Genomic DNA, 17,804 nt, shown 5'->3' with positions numbered 1-17,804 from the left:
AAACATGATGAAACAACAGTCTGCTTCAGAAAGGTGGTAAAGTTGTCCATCAGGACATGTGCCAGCTGGTCAGCACACTCCCTGAGTATGTGTCCTGGACTTTTCTGGGCTTGCTGCCTTCTGTACATTCACTTTCTTCAGCCTGGCACTGTTGCTGCTGCTGTGACCTCAGAGGAGGGTTCCAACATGGCTGGATGCACCACTAAGAGAGAGGCAGAAACTGTCTGGGATGCACTGGCAAACACTGGACCTCCACCTGTCACTCAAATTAATAGCAACATGAACCAGGTGCCTGTGCTTCCCAAACTATGTATGCTGTGATGCTCATCTCATCCTCAGACCCCCTGATGACCCCATTGGGGGGTCTTCTTCACCCAGGTTAAATGGAGACAGACAGTGACAGGATCTGTGTGCAAATATGTTAACTGTGAACAAAGCAAACTTTTAAAGGACAAAGCGTCAGGATTTGCAAATGAGCTTAGGCTACAAATGCTTGGGTGTGGGAAATTATTTACACCTTTGGATTCACTCCTCTGGTTGCCAACCCACAGCTTTCCACTATCTCTTGTCACTGAATGATGACTTTGCAAATACGAAGCACGTTGGCGCCATCTTGTGAACAAACAAAATCAAAGACCTTATAATGACCTTAGAGCAGGGGTGGGCAACTTCAGGCCTCAAAGGCCAGTTTCTTGCAGGTTTTAGATCTCACCCTGTGTCAACACACATGAATCAAATGATTAGTTCATGACCAGGCCTCTAGAGAACTTCAAGACATGTTGAGGAAGTAATTTAGCCATTTAAATCGGGATGGATCAAGATTGGATCAAGGACAGATCTAAAACCCGTGGGACACTGGCACTTGAGGCCTGGAGTTGCCCACCCCTGCCTTAGAGGAATAAAGCTTTTTCATTTTCTCAGTTGAAGTTAGATACATTTTCAGATCTTTTACTACAATTTAATATTTTATTATTGATGTGGCTGCTTGAGATAAAGTATAATATACATTTGGTTCATTGACAGTCATATTAGATGGAGAATGAGGCCAGCAAAGTACTAAAAGGGGAAAATTAACAAGTAACACAAACTGGTTCTGATGTGCAAATACTATCAGAGCAAATATAATAAGTTATATCACTTAAAACTTGTCTTTCTACATCATTAACCTGCACAGAGTGAAGCAACAGTTGGTATTTGTAACTAACTGTTTTTTCTTGTTATTAATCTCTGGCTCTCTTCCACATCATGTCTTTTGTCCTGTCTTCCTCCCCTCACTCCAACCGGTTGTAGCACATGGTCGCCCCTTCCTGAGCCTGCTGGAGGTTTCTTCCTATTAAAAGGGAGTTTTTCCTTCCCATTGTTGCCAAAGCGCTTGCTCAACGGAGGTCATACAAGTTGTTTTTTTCTCTTTATGTGTTATTGTAGGATCTACCTTACAATATAAAGTGCCTTCAGGCAACTGTTGTTTTGATTTGTCGCTGTATAAATAAAACTGAGTTAACCAGTCACCTTTTAAATTGAACCACAAAAGCCCTAACAAACACTTGTATCTTCAAACCAACACTCAGTAAAACATGTTTTCACAAAATCCAAAAAAAACTCAAACGTTATTTATTAAAAGCAAAATCCTGTTTTATTTTCCAGTTCCATAGTGTGAAAAATGCATTACTCTTAGAAATAAGAAAAAATCCAACTTTATTGCGATTTTTCTTGAAATTTAGAGAGCTAAATAATGTCAAAGATTAAAAAAAAAAGAATGAATGAATGAAAATGAAATAAAAATCACAAAATATCTTCCTTTATGTCATGGTGGTCATAAGAGGCGTGGACCCAGGCGCAGACAATGATGCAGGACAGAGTGTTTCAAACTGAGCCTTTATTGCAGCTGTAAGAATTACCACAAAACCACCAACAAAAACCTAAACTGGGGACAGCTAAACATCAAACTATAAAAATAAACAACCTGAAACATGGAAACATAGCTGGAGAGACACTGGGGAAGATGAGCAGGATGACCAACATGCATGATACGCAGACGCTCCGATGAAGAACAGAGGTAACCACACACTAAATATACACACAAGGGCTGTGTCTCAATTTAGGGGCTGGACCTTTCCGAGGCCGCATTTGAAGGCCGACTACGTCACAGTGACGCGACGAGGGCTGTCCCAATTCGAAGGCTGCTCCAAATGCGGCCGACAATTGCGTCCTTCATTTCCCTGAATTTGAAGGATGGGTCAGGTGTATCCTTCGTGGCCCAACCTATCCCAGGATTCATAACACGGCCCAGCCAATTCCAACAATAGTGGAAGCTGCTTAGTTTTAATATTAATCTTATTACTCTTTCTGGGTCACAAAGTAAACTTTTAACATATTTTCAGGCAAGAATGTAGCTGTGTCAACTTCAAATATCTGCTCACATATTTGCAAAAGTGCTCCGATTTTTTCGGAGACTCAATAGCTGAAAGGGTGGTAAGGACTCACTAAAGCTGATGAGAACACACTCCCTGCACATTGTTTTCAGACCCCGCGTGGTCTTTTGCTACTCAGGTAACTTAACAATGTCATTGTTTGGCTTTTTTCTGTGTTTTATTTGTTCCTGAGTAAAACGGTTTGGGTGAGATTAAAGTTATAGTTTTTACACAGCTGAATAAACAAATAGAAAACTGATTAAACAGAAGTGTGAGATGGTAGAGAATTTACTCCAATGTCCTGTTATATTTAAGACAGCAAGGAGCAGACGGCTGAGTTTATTAAACACAGCTGGTGACGCAAATCTGAAGGCTAGACCGTCCTATTTCACAGCCTCGCACTTCCAGCCTTCTCAACCTGGCCTGAGTAGACTGCGAAGGCCGGGTCTCCGAAGGATGCAGCCCTTGAATTGAGACCCAGCAAAGGTAACAAGGAAATGGCACACAGGAGGGAGACACAGCTGAGCCTAATTAGACAAGACAATGGGGAAGCAAAACAGAATATATGACCTGAGACACGGACCTTCAAAGTAAAACAGGAAATACAACCGTCTTAAGGGCACAAACTTGAAACTACACAGGGGACACAGAGTACAGGGACCAAAACCTCTGAACTAGAAATACAAAACAGAAACCATCACTAGCAGTCAAACCCCAGATAAAAACAAAGGTCTATAATAATATGAAAACCAAAACACTGGGCCACTTACCCAGGACCGTGACACCTTATGTCTATCTATCTGGTTCACGAGCTCTGTTTTGCTACACTGTTTACTACACAGTGGCTGTGGGGCAAAACAAGCCCCGGGTGTTGTGAAAAGTTGAACTGGTAATTCATCTTACTTCATCTTTCAAAAGTATGTGCTTTCAAAATTTATGTTGCAACATAACAACGGACTAGTGAAAAGTTATATATATTGTTTACATCAGTGGCTACAAAATTTACTTATGATCTGTGGGTGGATTTTTCAAATGTTTGTGACTACAGGTCCTGAAGAAAAATGCTACAATGAGCGTAAATGACAACAGAGGAGGTAATTTTCAGCAAACTAACTTGTAGCATGACTTTGATGTCAGAAATGCTCTTCTGCTTATGTCAGATTTAATGAATGGTTATTTGACTTACCTTTGACACACTTTTAACAAGTTACTTTACTGTGTCTTTAAAAAGTAATTGTATTCAAAAACATAATTTTTAATTGTATTAACAGTTGCTTCTTGATATCTCTACATGTCCACCTTTATTATTATTATTATTATTATTAATGTTATTATTATTGTTGTTATTATTATTATTATTATTATTATTATTATTATTATTATTATTATTATTATTATTGATGTATAGAATAAAATATTTCAAAATTCACTTTTCAAATAAAAAAAACTGCGAATATTATTTGCAAATTTGGCTCTTTGCCCTCACGTCCAGTAGGGGGCGGTAATGCACATTTAAGCTGATTCATATGCGCAAATGAATCCGTCGAGGAAGAAACCGAACAACAAGGCCTGGGGCTAGCTGTTGCTAACGGTGCTAACGCGAGAAAGCACACAGTAAGTAAAGGAAAGAGCATTTGCGCATTTTTAATTCGATTGTTTCACTATGCTTTCTGTTCGTTTTGTGCGGTTATGTTGTGTCTAAATTAAACGGGATTGTAAACCAAGTGTTTAACTGTTAATGAAGTTCAGTTGATCATAAACTGGCCAATTTTGCTTTTCTGGTAAATTTGCCTCACGTAGGGCAGCGTACATGAAACGTTTTAGCTCACTGTAACCTCTGCTCTGGATGAAACGATGATATAAATCGTTTTTTTTCGTGTTTAATAATAACGTAAATTTGAAGTCCATGTTTACAATGAAAATTTCCAAATGTAGTTAAGAAAGAAAGAAAGAAAGAAGGGGGCGGGAGAGAAAACGATAAAATAAAACTTAATGAAAATGTGGATAACTTGTTATCAAAACCCCGAATGGCGCATCAGGCTTTAATCTTACAAAAGGAAAAACACAAAATCAAAATAGACTTTACAGTGATATGCAGCAGAGAATGGGATCAAATCATTTGTTAATCAGCAACTCTTAGCGAGCTATGAAAGGTTTGTTGATTTCAGTAAAGCTAAGAATGCACGACACTAAGGCGAGTGTTGTTGTTGGGTTTTTTGTTTGTTTGTTTGTGCTTGTTTTTCTTATGTCTCCGTTATATCTCTCTTATCCGTGACATGCTGCTTTTAATTCTGCCCACGTCACAACATCTTTGACTGAAGACCAGTTCTCAAAAATCTGAACACGGATATGAGAAATTGACAGGATAAAGAGGGAAAAAAGAATAACCACTTATACTTAGAATTGTTAAGATGTCATTTTGATCCCATAGAAATGAACTTAAAACAAACATATGGTTTACATACATTTTGTAGCAGGATCTGTAACTGTAGCGCTATAATTACATAACTGCTTTTATACCTGTTACTTAATGTAACTAATAAATAAATAAATAACTTTTCCATGATGATCCCCCTCACTTCATCTTAAATACTTATTTTGCCGAGTCTTACATATAATAAGAAAAGTTAACTGACAATTTACAAGTGACAGTGAATGACATTTTCACAATATTGTGGCTAATCTTGAACTGCAAGTAGATCTGTTTATTTTTAGTTTTCAGTTTAATCTTTTTTTGTGTGGTTGTGCTTGGAAAAGTTTTTCTTGAGCACATTTATTTTCCTGCTCCTGACTTTTATTTTCCTTTTGCAGGCTTTGGCAGAAGCAGTCAGCATGGCGACTCCAGTGCCCGTACTCCGCCTGCCCAAAGGACCTGACCCCAACAGCCGTGGATTTGACCCCAACTCTCCCCGCTTCATCGCTCTCTGCCGAACCTCCATTTCCTCCTCAGCAGCTTCAGATAGCGACAGCGAGCAGCTGCAGAAAGAGCAGGATGCTCGATCTGTGCTGAGAGAGGGCTTCCTCCGGTGCTTGCTCTCCATGACCAACAAGAAGGTTCAGTTCCAGATGTACGAGAATGTGAAGGTGGAGGCCACATTTGGGGCGTCAGACATTGACGTGCTGAACTTTCAGGTGTCTGACCTGCACACTCCCATTGGTGTGCAGAAAGAGGCTCTAATCAGATGTCAGGATGTGATATCATTCACCTTTGATGTATAAACATGTTGCTTTTGTGTGTGCGGTGGACTGGATTATATGCTAGAGATTTGACTGCATTCAACAAGCAGTCCCACGGTTTTAACACAAGAGGGAGTCGCGTGCCTTTGTGTCAAGAGGTAGCCATCCAAACCTGATGGCAGAGTTTAGCAGTTGCACCAGAGCTCAATGATTCTCTTGAGTTAAATATCAGAAGTGCCACTAGTGGTTTCATAATAAGTCTCAACAAATGCCTGAGGTAGAGGCTGTAACAGTCTGCAAAGTTAAAGAAGTGCAACACTTCAAAGATAATGCAGCTTTTTGAGGTCAGTGAATCCTGCCAGATGTCACCTGACATTTAGCCTCAGTATCATGTTTATGAACAGGTTTCCTGTCTCAGTTAAACATCAGAGTTGGATATGTACGAACATGTTACTGCTGTACTGGTGCCGGAGTTGTGAAATTGCCTCATTCAATTTAACTGAATGTGGTATATAAAATATTGCACTTAAAAGAAACACTTTTGTATTCTCTGTGAAAGTGATCAGGACTGTGTGGCAAAATAAAATGTTTAAAGAAATAACTGGTAAATATTCATGTTTAATGAAAAGCTCAATTTCAAAAGCCACTCTTGAATCGAGCTCTTTTCCTAAAGTGGGCTCATTTAAACTCTACCTTTTGGCATTGAGCAATGGTCTAGAGCAGGGGTGGGCAACTCCAGGCCTCGAGGGCTGGTGTCCTGCAGGTTTTAGACCTCACCTTGGGTCAACACACCTGAATCACATGATTAGTTCGTTACCAGGCCTCTGGAGAACTGCAAGACATGTTGAGGAGCTAATTTAGTCATTTAAATCAGTTGTGTTGGTTCAAGGACACATCTAAAACCTGCAGGGACACCGGCCCTCGAGGCCTGGAGTTGCCCACCCCTGGTCTTGAGGTACCTCCATTTCTTTATATTTTCTACAGAAATAGGAAGTATGTGATTTATTGAAACGTGCAAAAACATACAGTTTAAATAAAGCAAAAACTTTTTGTACATTTACAGTACAAGCTTCAAGGTCAATATTTTGTACGACAATCTTTATTCTTCAGCACAGCCTGAGCTCTTAGACAGCTTTTTTTGTAATTTCTTGAAGTAGTCTTCAGGAATAATTCTCTGGGCTTCTTGAAGGACATTCAAGAAGCTTTGGATGTTGGCTTCCTTGTGTTTCGTTCTCTCTTAAGATAATACACTGCTTCAGTAATGTTGGAGGCTATTGTCTTTTTCTATCCAGCTATGCTTCTACTGCATTGGCAGTATGTTTGGGATGCTAAAAAGTGAAGCATTTTCCAATCAGATACTTGGAATCTTGGTGGTATTCCACGGTTCTGATAGTACCTTTCAGTGTTCATTATTCCACCAATTTTGAAAAGCTTTTTAACACTGCTCCAAACCACACTAGACTCTCCACTGTGTTTTACAGATGGCTGGAAACCTCTTCCCTGACCTCGTCTAACTAAAAAAATTCAAATGTGGATCACTCCATAGGACGTGTTGCCACTGTTTTTCAGTCCAGTTCTTCTCTATTTTAGCGTTGCTCAGCCCGTTTCCCTTAAGAATGGCTTTTTGATGGCCACTCTCCCACTGAGACCATTTCTAATGGGACTTCAGTGAAGTTTGTTTGTTTGTTTTCCCCCCCTTATTCTTAAGGACACAACTTCCGGATGTTATGTCCTTGGCTGCGTTGGCTGTAGTTTGTAATTTAGGTCATTTTCCTCAATTTTTTTAAGATTGCACTGCACACCGTGCCAAGATATGCCAGGTGGTCAGCTGATACCTCTTGTGGTGGAATGACATTACTCGTACAAAAATTCTATCTTATGCCTGTCAGATTTTATTATCTTTGGTACTTAGCTTAATAATATAACAATGATAATGGTAATAATAATAACAGATTACTAGTAATGAATAATTCTTTAGATTAATCTAAAGAAAAGGAGCAAATTGTGGGGGATTTTTTTTAGGGACGAGTTTTTGTTTTGTTTTTTCAACAACAGGCTGCTATTAACTGTGAACTGTTCAATTTAAAATGGATTCTTTGCCAAGTTGTCATTATCTGTAGACACAACACTGGTGCATTACTTGAGTTGGGTGCTTTTTATGTTTGGGTGATTCATAGGTCAGTGTTAAGTGACTTAAACATTCCTCTCAAAACAATAACAAAGCATTCCTCTGAAATGGTCGGCTATCTGGAAGCTATATATGTGTGTGTATATATATATATGTGGGGTTGTCCCACTTTTGCGTAGTACTGTATAATGTTAGGTTAATACTAAATATGACACCAGTCCATCACAAGGATAACAACATAAAGGGTAACACCATTCGTACTCAACCATATCTATAACCAATCTAGAACCATCGTCTAACTTAACATGCATGTGTTTGGACTGTTGGAGGAACTGTGTGCAGGCACAGGGAGATCATCCCAACTCCACACATGAGCACCTCCAGCCAGTTGGAATCAAAGTCTGTCCTGTAAGGCTTACCACTGCATAGCTATATTTTAACCCTTTATTATAATTATTTAAAAATGCCTGACAACAAAGCTACAAACTGAGTTTTCTCCAGTTGGCTCTCTATCATCACGATGACCAGTGTAATATCTGTGTTTCATCAAACTGGTAGAATAGTGTGTCGACTATAGTAGCAACAGTTTTTATATTTATTGGTTTCTGCTTGAAAATTTATTAATATTTTTGTTTTGTTTTTTTTAAAGATAAATATATGTGCCGGTGCCCTTGACGTACATATATCATACTGGATATTTAGTTTGTTTTTATTTGGAGAAATAAAAAAATAAAAACATTTAATCTATAAAAGTGTGACAGCCGATTTCTTCGATCTTCAGTTTCATATTCATAATAATGACATTAAACGTAATAAAAGTGTTGCTGTACAATGAGCTAACTTAGACACAGTTCAAAACCTCATGTTCACATGTAGAACTGTTATAGTATGTTATGAACACTTTGTTAAGTTTTCCTACTCAATTGATTAACTGATCAACTGAAAATTGTTATTTCGATCACCAAGAAATTTGTAATTTGTTCCTCTTAAAGGTTTCATCAGGTACAGAGTATAAAGAAACAAAAGATATTTCTCCAATATCATCATAAAAGTAATGATGTTTGGACTGCTGCAACAGCTTTTAAAGTATTATTCTGCTATCCTCTTTCTTAGCAAGTTTTTCACAAATGTTATTTTTTTACTTGTGAAACTCGCTTGTTGGACTGTTCAGCAGGATCTCAACTGACTGACTGAACATGATTATTCTGATGATCAAGAAATTTGTAATGATGACAATTCTAGGTTCATCATCTGTCCTTGTTTCTGACTTTGCATCTATTTTTTCAGTCATTTTTACAGCATGGAACATACAGTCCCGATCAAAAGTTTAAGGCCACTTGAAAACGATAAAAACAAAAACAAATGCACGGTTGGATCTTAACAAGGTTCCAAGTAGAGCTTCATCATGTAACAAGAAGAAATTGGAGTAAGACAAAACTATTTTTGGAGCATGCAATTTCTTGAAAACAACGCTTTAACTGAAAGAGTCTGCTTTACAGTTGATCAAAGGTTTAGGACCACATGCCTTTTAAAGGCCAAATATGTGCAAAAATATGGATTCATTGTCATTTTCTCTCAGGTAGCACGCTTGCATCAAGCACGCCGCGAAACAATTTTTGAAGTGATCAACAATAATGGTGGACCTACTCATTACTGAGTTTGTGTTTGGAACTTTGATTTCTTTTTTGGGGGGTTTATGGGGGTTTTTGTTGTTGTTGTTTTTTGGTCCTAAACATTATATCAGCTATAAAGCAGCCTCTTTCAGTTTAAGCTTTGTTTTCAATAAATTGCATGCTCAAAAAAATGTTTTGTCTCACTCCCATTTCTTGTTGTTGCAGTTTGAAGCTCTACTTGGAACCTTATAAGATCGAACCCTGAAAAATATGATTTCTTGCCATTTTTCAAGTGGTCTTAAACTTTTGATTGGGACTGTATAACCTAAATCAACTCTACTCTTTGATGAATCAGGATTACACCAGATAGTTTTTCTTGAACGTTTCAGTAATAGAGCCAATACTGACTCAACATATGATGACAGCAAAGACATCCGTCGTGTCAGTCCCTGATCATTAATTAAATACAGAAGAACAGTATTGGTCATTGTTTTGTACCAGCCTCATGGGGAGGAGGAGGGGTGGCATCAATACTATTTAATCTTCCTAAAAGGTGTATTTTGCGAGTTCCCAATAAGTCATTTTATTTGAGTGCCATTAGGCGGTCGTGCTGTGCCTGTGTCTCTTTTTGTACCTGAATTATCTGACCACTCAGTGGAGACAGTCATCAGTGAGGTAGTGACTCATCCCCCCCCTCCCCTCCCCCCCCCCCCGCCACCCCACATTGCTATCCCTCTCACTCTCTCTCACCCTCCCTAATCCAAAATATGACTTAAACCTCTGCATGACGTCATCGAGCCTGTGTGATTGAATCAGGAAGCCCTCAAGGACAACCAATGTTAATTTCATATACTGTTCTATGACCAGCAGCTCTCAACTCCCCCAGCTCTCACTCTCACCTCTGTGACTATCTGCAGGAATGTATACAATACATAAACACATTCATTTCAATTTTATACAACTTCATGCTTTAGCTGGTTCCTGGTTCATTTTCTAATAACACGTCTGATCTGATATCTGATCATGTATTGGAGGTAGGCATGTCATTGTCGAAGTCTACAATGAAGAGATGATTTATGAAAATAAATACAGAGGGCTTACAAGGTGCAAACTAGGGATGCAACGATACCAATTTTTTCAAACCGATACGGTACCGATACTTGGATCTGAGTACTTCTACAGAGTACAAAAACCGATACTTCTACCACACACACACACACAAATGCAATGAATTGGAAGACAGGTTTTATTTTATTCTCTGCCGATAATAAATAATATCTTAATAAAAATGACCACAAAAAAATTTCAAGTGAAAAATAAGCACTTCTGTTAAATTATTGCAGAGTCTCCACATTGTAATTTAACAAAATATCACTGAACTATTGGCACTGTCTCGAGCTTTCAGAATAATAAATAAACACTTCTGTTTGGAATAAAATAAATACAAATTAGGTTTGAGAATAAAATAAACTTTTAAATTATTGCAGAGTGTCCATATTGTAAACAAACAAACAAAATAACGAAAGTATTTGGCATTGACGAACGAACTCCCCATCTGCCCGTGGATCATTAGTCCACTGTGCTGTTAAACCAAGGACTGACATCGCACACACTGCTTGTCTTTACCTCTTTAGAAAGTTTTGGCACCATTATCTCCCTGATGTGTGGGCGGCTGGGAATTTCATATCGCAGCTCGAGTGTGCTGAGAAGACGGTGCAATCCTATGTTTTCCACGACCGGCATTGGCTGGTCATCCAGAGCAATAAAATGAGTCAGAGCCTCTGTTATTTTAACTGCCCGTGGATTTTCTCTTGACATTTTTCATCGCTTTTCCAAAACCTGAGTTAAAGTTGGCTGTTCCACACTGCTGACATTTTGTTTAGCCTAGCTACAGCAGCCTCCAGTTTCTCTTTTTTATCTGGAGCCGCCAGTCTCACTCGCCTAACCCTGTGCCTGTTTAGCGCGGGATGTCCCCCTAGTGGCCAATCTAAAAAACTACAACAAAGATGACAATCCACCCTCTGATTAATGAAATAAGTTAGTATCAGTTCATGGTATCGGTTAACTTTTACGAGTTAACCGATACCACATTTTACAGTATTGGTCCCGATACCCCATACCAGTATCGGTATCGGTGCATCCCTAGTGCAAACCACTGGTGACACTCAAGAACAGAAAGGTCAGATTAGACTTTGCCAGGAGACATTTAAAATACTTTGCACAGTTCAGTGGACGGTCTTTGGACAGATGAAACCCTAATGAACTTGTATCAGAACAATGGGTAGATCACAATGGCCATCTGTCAAACATGGTGGAGGCAGTGTTTGGCATGGACATGTAAGGCTGCCAGTGGAACTGGGTTTTTGTTGTTTGTTGATGTGACAGCTGGTAAAAGTAGTAGGATGAATTACAAAGTATACAGGGCTATACTTTCTACTCAGATTCAGCTGAACTGATCAGACTGCTTCACAGTGCAAAGAGATAACGGCCTAAAGAAAGCTGCAAAAGGCAAAAACTTGAATATTGCTCAATGGTAATGTCAGTCACCTGATCTCAACCCAACATAGTGCACTTTTCAGTAACCTTTCATCGTCCAAATACTTCTGGACAACATCTTTAAAAAAATGCAATTAAAAGAAAATGGAAACAAGCAGAAACCTTTTTCAGCTCACTGTTTTGGTGTTTTCGGTGAACACCTTCACAGATTTGGTTCTATCTGACTGGTAAAAAGCTTTTTGTTAAAGAGTCTGTTATGTCAGGGTGCCAGGCTGTCATTGTTCATGCAAACGTGACCTAGAAAATTAAGCTTTAGTATGGAAAAGAGCAGTCCAATTTGACGGGAAGATCTTTGTCAAACGGATGCATTATTAAGTTGGCCGAAAGAGCGATCTCTTCATGACTTCACTTTATTCCACAAAACAAATATTACATGAGTATTTTCCAAAGGTTAAGTGAGAATGAGCTTTACAAGGCAGTTCTGAAGGCCTGGTGTTGGCTTGTGCTTCCCGATGTGCCGCACTGCACTTGAACACGCTGTCTCAGTGTTATCTTTTCTTGCCGTTTGCCTTTCCTGACAGTCTGCTTCTCCCTGATTTCAGTGGAAAAACATCCCTGCCTTTTAGCGTATGCATGTGTGCGTATGCTGGTGTATCAGTCACGATGGTACAAGGAATCTGCCCCTGTACGCTACCATCGGCCGACAGGAAGCACATTCCGCTCCTTCCTGTTTGTGGTCCTCTGTCACTTCCTGGCAAGTGTCTGATAGCTCTCAAAACCACTTAATCACCCTTTTTGCCAAAAACACCAGCCAGCAGACGAAAATAATTGGGCAGTGACCTCATGAATTGGTATTTTTAGCACATTTCATTATCAAAAGGGGGAAGAAATGATGATTCACATGATAACATTCATTGGAACAAGTATTAACCCAAGTATAAGCAAGTATTAACTTTGGTTGTCATTGTATCAATGCTAGAGTTAAACCCGTTAACATATATGGTAATGAGGACTAATGAAGTTTCCTCTGAGCTGTGACACTGGGAGCACAGTGAATGAATATACTGGAGTATGAGCAGGGCTGGACTGGGACAAAAAATCGACCCGGGCATTTTGACTAGAGACCGGCCCACCAAAAATGTGACGTCATTCAGGGGTAAAACCGCAAAGGATTCTGGGAACTTGTGGCAAGCGGTACTAGCGCATGCAGGCTTTCAATTGAACTCAGTTACACAGCGATAAAAAGAAACACAAAAAATGGCAAGAAACTGTTGTATTATTAACTGCAATAGCCGGTGTTGTGCCAAAAAGTGATTTCTGGTATTTAAATTGCTATAAGTAACTTGTTGGGCTATAATATGTGAAACATATGTCAAATGCATCCCTCATGGATGACATAAAGTCATATTGAGCTACAAGCAACATTAGTGTAACAAGGTAGAAGCCGCAATCAGTCTTTGGCAGTGACTTTTATATAACCTTTATTTATGCCGTTAAAAAAAAGTCTAATTAACATTAAAAAATGTCTTTTGTAAGAAGTAGTTGGACAGCAGAAATGGCTCAAATATTACAATAGTTCTGTAAAAATATTTAAAATGGGGATAAAGGACCGGATTGGTTATAATGTAAGTACAATAACACAGAGTTGTAAAGATACTTGAAAAAACAGATAATTTTTTAATTCCATATATAGCCCCTTTGTAAACGCTGTTCACCGAAGTCTATTTACCAACATAGATATTACACATAAAAAATACACGCAAACATTGGAAATCACTTTTTGGCACAACACCTGTTGCATGACAGCCACGGGAAGCCGACGGGTAAAGAGATCGGTTGTTATCGGATTACGTCGTGGAAATTGTTTAAGACATGTTTCCGAAGTAACAAAGAGCCGATGGATGGCCTATAAGATTGCTAAACAAGGAGGAGGGTGCATCCGACCTTCCGGCTGTAATTGGTCCAGCCCAGAGTCGATCATGACCAATTGGCCAATCCAACACATTTAATTATTTATAACCTTCCAAAAATAAAAAAAATCGATCGGCCCATAAAAACAAAAAATCGCCATCGGGCATACCGGGCCAGTCCAGCTATGAGTATGAGATGGGGAATTCACTCAGCCGGCTGATGAGTCAGTGAAACTGCTTTTCATTCGTCTGTTTCCTCAATGAGTCAGTGTGATCACTTTCTCCCTTCAAACTCATATTTAATTGAATATTTTTGCTTATTTGTAACTGACTTGGAAACATTGCGGTTGTTGTCTTACTGCTCATTCTTCTTGTTTAGTGGGGAAGGCAAGCATTCACAGTACCAGCTTTACATAGTGATGCTTGCGTACCCTTTTCTCATTACATGTGCCTGCAGTATCACTCTGCCTCTGTGTAGACAGTTTTTTTTGTTGGTTTTTTTGTACAATGAACAATTATGCTAAAAGAAGGGCTAAGGGGTCCTGATTAAGCATCAGTATAAAATGAGTTGGAAGTAAAAATGGGTTGCTTCAATCCCCCCCAAAATTAAAAGAAAAACAGTAAGGAAAAAAGCCAACTTTGTCATTCATTTTACCACGCTTTTCTAAAATCTAACTGAGAAACCTTTAGTTTAGCTTTTAATTGGGTACTGACAAAGACCACAAAGAGAGACCACAATTTATCCATATTACCCTACTAGTTAAGTCCAGAATTAAATCTAAACTCAGTTTCAGGTCTTATCTTATCTTAAAGACCTCCTTGTACCCCAATAGAGCACTTTGCTGTCAGACTGCTGTTTTTTTGTGGTTCCTATGATATGTAATAGTAGAATGGGAGGCAGAGCCTTCAGCCTTCAGGCCCCTCTACTGTGGAAGCAACCCTCGGTTTGGATTTGGGAGACAGACACCCTCTCTACTTTTACAATCGTGCTGAAAACCTTTCCTCCACAGTGTGTCTTTTGCCCTGTGTCCCTCCTTCACCCAAAACCAGTAAGAGCAGATGGCCATCCCTCACTGAGCCTAGTTCTGCTTTAGGTTTCTTCCTGTTAAAAGCAAGTTTTTCCTTCTCACTGTCACCAAAGTGGTTGCTCATGGGTGTGTGGTTTTTGTTCTCTGAATTATTGCAGTGTCTTTATCTTTCAATATAAAGTGCCTTGAGGGAACTGTTGTTATAATTTTGTTGCTTTATAAATATGACTCTGAATTGAACTTCTCTGTGGTGCAACCAACAGGCAAATCTCTAAAAAATATCTCTGTGAGACAAAAGGCACTAAATTTGATACAGAACTTCTTTAGTATGCCAAGAAGATTGTCCGATACTTTGCCTCCTCACTGCTCATTTGCATTCAGCAGCTTGCATACGTAAAAACATTGTCTCAGCAGACGTGTGCACAGTTCTAGACAACTGTATCATTCTCTGTTTACTCTGCAAGGCAGCAGAATTACTTTGTACTTAAGTGTCTGCTTTCTAATTATGAACTTTATACACAAGTTAATGAGTTCAAACCTTCTCACAATGGAAGTGCTGAAAATCCCTCAATGCAATGATTGTAGTAATTATGATTAAATTAATCCTATAATATTACAGCCACCAGTGATGACAGAAAAGATTTGTTTATTTATAAAACAAATTAAATATTCATTATAGAATACTGTAAACTATGTAAGGAAGTGAATGAATGAGAGAGTGTTTCTGGTGCTTCCCTCCTTTATTATTATAGATATTATTAAGAAGAATTGGGTAAATAAATGGATAAAACCCCATTTTAGCGCATACAATACAATACAGTACGTTTTCTAAAGTAGAAGTGCTGATATTTACTGTAAAGTTCTCACTGAAGGTGTTGTCAAAGCAGCCAGGCAAACAGACACAAAAGGAATGGCTGAGTCACAATCAGTCCCCAGGTTTGTTTGACTTGCCACCGCGGGGAATGTTGGAGGATCTCCAGCAATTGTGAGGGCCAGGCGCTCTGTGGCAGCCTCATTTCCCCAGCTCAAGTGGCCAGGGAGATAAAGAGGCCAGCAGTGGAGCATGCCAGCTGGAAAAAGCCTGGGATCCGAACTGTAAAAACCCCTTAGGCATTGAAAGACTCAATTTTATTTGTGTTTAGGGTGAATATATGAACACAACAGCATTTTGAGACTGTTTCCCATAAATGCAGCTGCCAGTTGTTTAAATAAAAAAGTGAAGATACTAAACTATAATTTTCCTTTTTATTGGCCTGCAGCCCTGCAAAGGAACCAAATCCATATTACACTATATCTATCTGTGCGCATGATCAAGAAGTTGCCACAGCATGATATGGGAAAGTGGAGGCTTATGTCCAACTCAAGTCTAGACAGGAAGACATATGAGGAGGTGGGAGGAGAGGGAAGCGCCAATTAGAGTGAGATTAAAGTTATCTCCATTTATCTATAAGTCTGTAGACTCTATCACAGCCCACTCCCTTCCCCACAGGAGTAAACACAGGAAGATGCTGCTAATTAGTGTCTGTGATGCTGAGGACCAACTGATGTCAGCGCTGATTGGACAGGTTCATCAGCTGTGACCAATCAGGACCAGCTGGAAATGCTATTATTGAGAAGCTTGTGAATATTTGAGTGAAGGTTTGATGTTTATCTCTGAGATCCTTTTTTTTCTACACGTAAAAGTCACATTTGTGCAGTCATCAATATTCCTATTATGTTGTATCGATTTCAAAGTCAGTCTCATGATTTCAGCTAATGCCAGGATCAAGTCACAATGGTCATCTATTTAATCCTCTGGTGTATGACATCTATATGTGCAAAATTATGACATTTTTTTTATCAACTTCAACTGTACCTTTTTGGTCCCAACTAGCAAACGTTAACGTGCTTATCTTGCAGGGATGTCGAACTCCAGGCCTCGAGGGCTGGTGTCCTGCACGTTTTAGATATCACGTTGGGTCAACACACTTGGATTAAATGATTAGTTCGTTACCAGGCCTCTGGAGAACTTCAAGACATGTTGAGGAGGTAATTTAGCCATTTAAATCAGCTGTGTTGGATCAAGGATACATCTAAAACCTGCAGGACACCGGCCATCAGGGCCTGGAGTTCGACACCTGGGATTTAGAGGTTCACAACTAGGGATGCAACGATACCAATTTTTTCAAACCGATACGGTACCGATACTTGGATCTGAGTACTTGCCGATACAGAGTACAAAAACCGATACTTCTACCACACACACACAAATGCAATGAATTGGAAGACAGGTTTTATTTTATTCTCTGCCGATAAAAAATAAAAATCTTAATAAAAATGACCACAAAAAAAATTTCAAGTGAAAAATAAGCACTTCTGTTAAATTATTGCAGAGTCTCCACATTGTAATTTAACAAAATATCACTGAACTATTGGCACTGTCTCGAGCTTTCAGAATAATAAATAAACACTTCTGTTTGATTTGGCAGTTGGAGTTACCTGAAGATTGGGTGTAGCAGTGCAGCTTAGGGAAAGGAATCACTTGGAAATAAGCCACATAGTTTGTTTTGGGAGCACCAGAAGAATTTTCTCAGTGGACAGGCTGTTATCAGTGGACCTGTACTGATACTCTAACATTCACTGCTCTTTGTAGATATCGCGATCTGAATTCAACAAGGTATAAGCAGATGTGTAATGAGCTATATGGCTGCTTTCCAACCCCCTAGACAATATAAAGTAAGTAAAAATTTGGTGAGCGACTAATCAGCATCATCACCTTCAATATTGACCTTAAATTGATACCTGTTAGCCTTGATGTAGCCCAACATAGACCACGAACAGCACAGCCAGCCCTCCACCACTCCAACATCGTGCATTACTGTAAACTTAACCCCGGTACTGCAAAATAACCCGTTTAGCCCGCAGTATGCCAAAATACCTTATATTTTCACACAATCTTTAAACAAGAAAAAAATAATATACTTCTCAGTTCTTCCCTGACCTCAACTTTATTGACATCTGCACCATGAACACAACTCAGAGATGAGGATGAAAAAGAACAC

General features: G+C 39.1%; 1 protein-coding gene across 1 annotated transcript; it reads left to right on the top strand.

Annotated features, from left to right (window-relative positions):
- Positions 1-3,953: 3,953 nt before the first annotated feature.
- gemin7 (gem (nuclear organelle) associated protein 7) lies at positions 3,954-17,080 on the top strand. The gene is made up of 2 exons (XM_085130726.1): positions 3,954-4,025; positions 5,223-17,080. The coding sequence occupies exon 2, from the start codon at positions 5,244-5,246 to the stop codon at positions 5,628-5,630; it is 387 nt and encodes a 128-aa protein (XP_084986852.1). The 5' UTR covers positions 3,954-4,025; positions 5,223-5,243; the 3' UTR covers positions 5,631-17,080.
- Positions 17,081-17,804: the final 724 nt, after the last annotated feature.

Source organism: Neolamprologus multifasciatus, chromosome 14 (assembly GCF_963576455.1).
Source record: "Neolamprologus multifasciatus chromosome 14, fNeoMul1.2, whole genome shotgun sequence".
Lineage (NCBI taxonomy): Eukaryota > Metazoa > Chordata > Actinopteri > Cichliformes > Cichlidae > Neolamprologus > Neolamprologus multifasciatus.
Note: the sequence above shows the minus strand (reverse complement) of the source record. Positions and strands in the feature narration are given on the sequence as shown.

Excerpts from the sequence above, each read along its gene's own strand:
- gemin7 (XM_085130726.1), top strand. The coding sequence starts at position 5,244 with ATGGCGACTCCAGTGCCCGTACTCCGCCTGCCCAAAGGACCTGACCCC.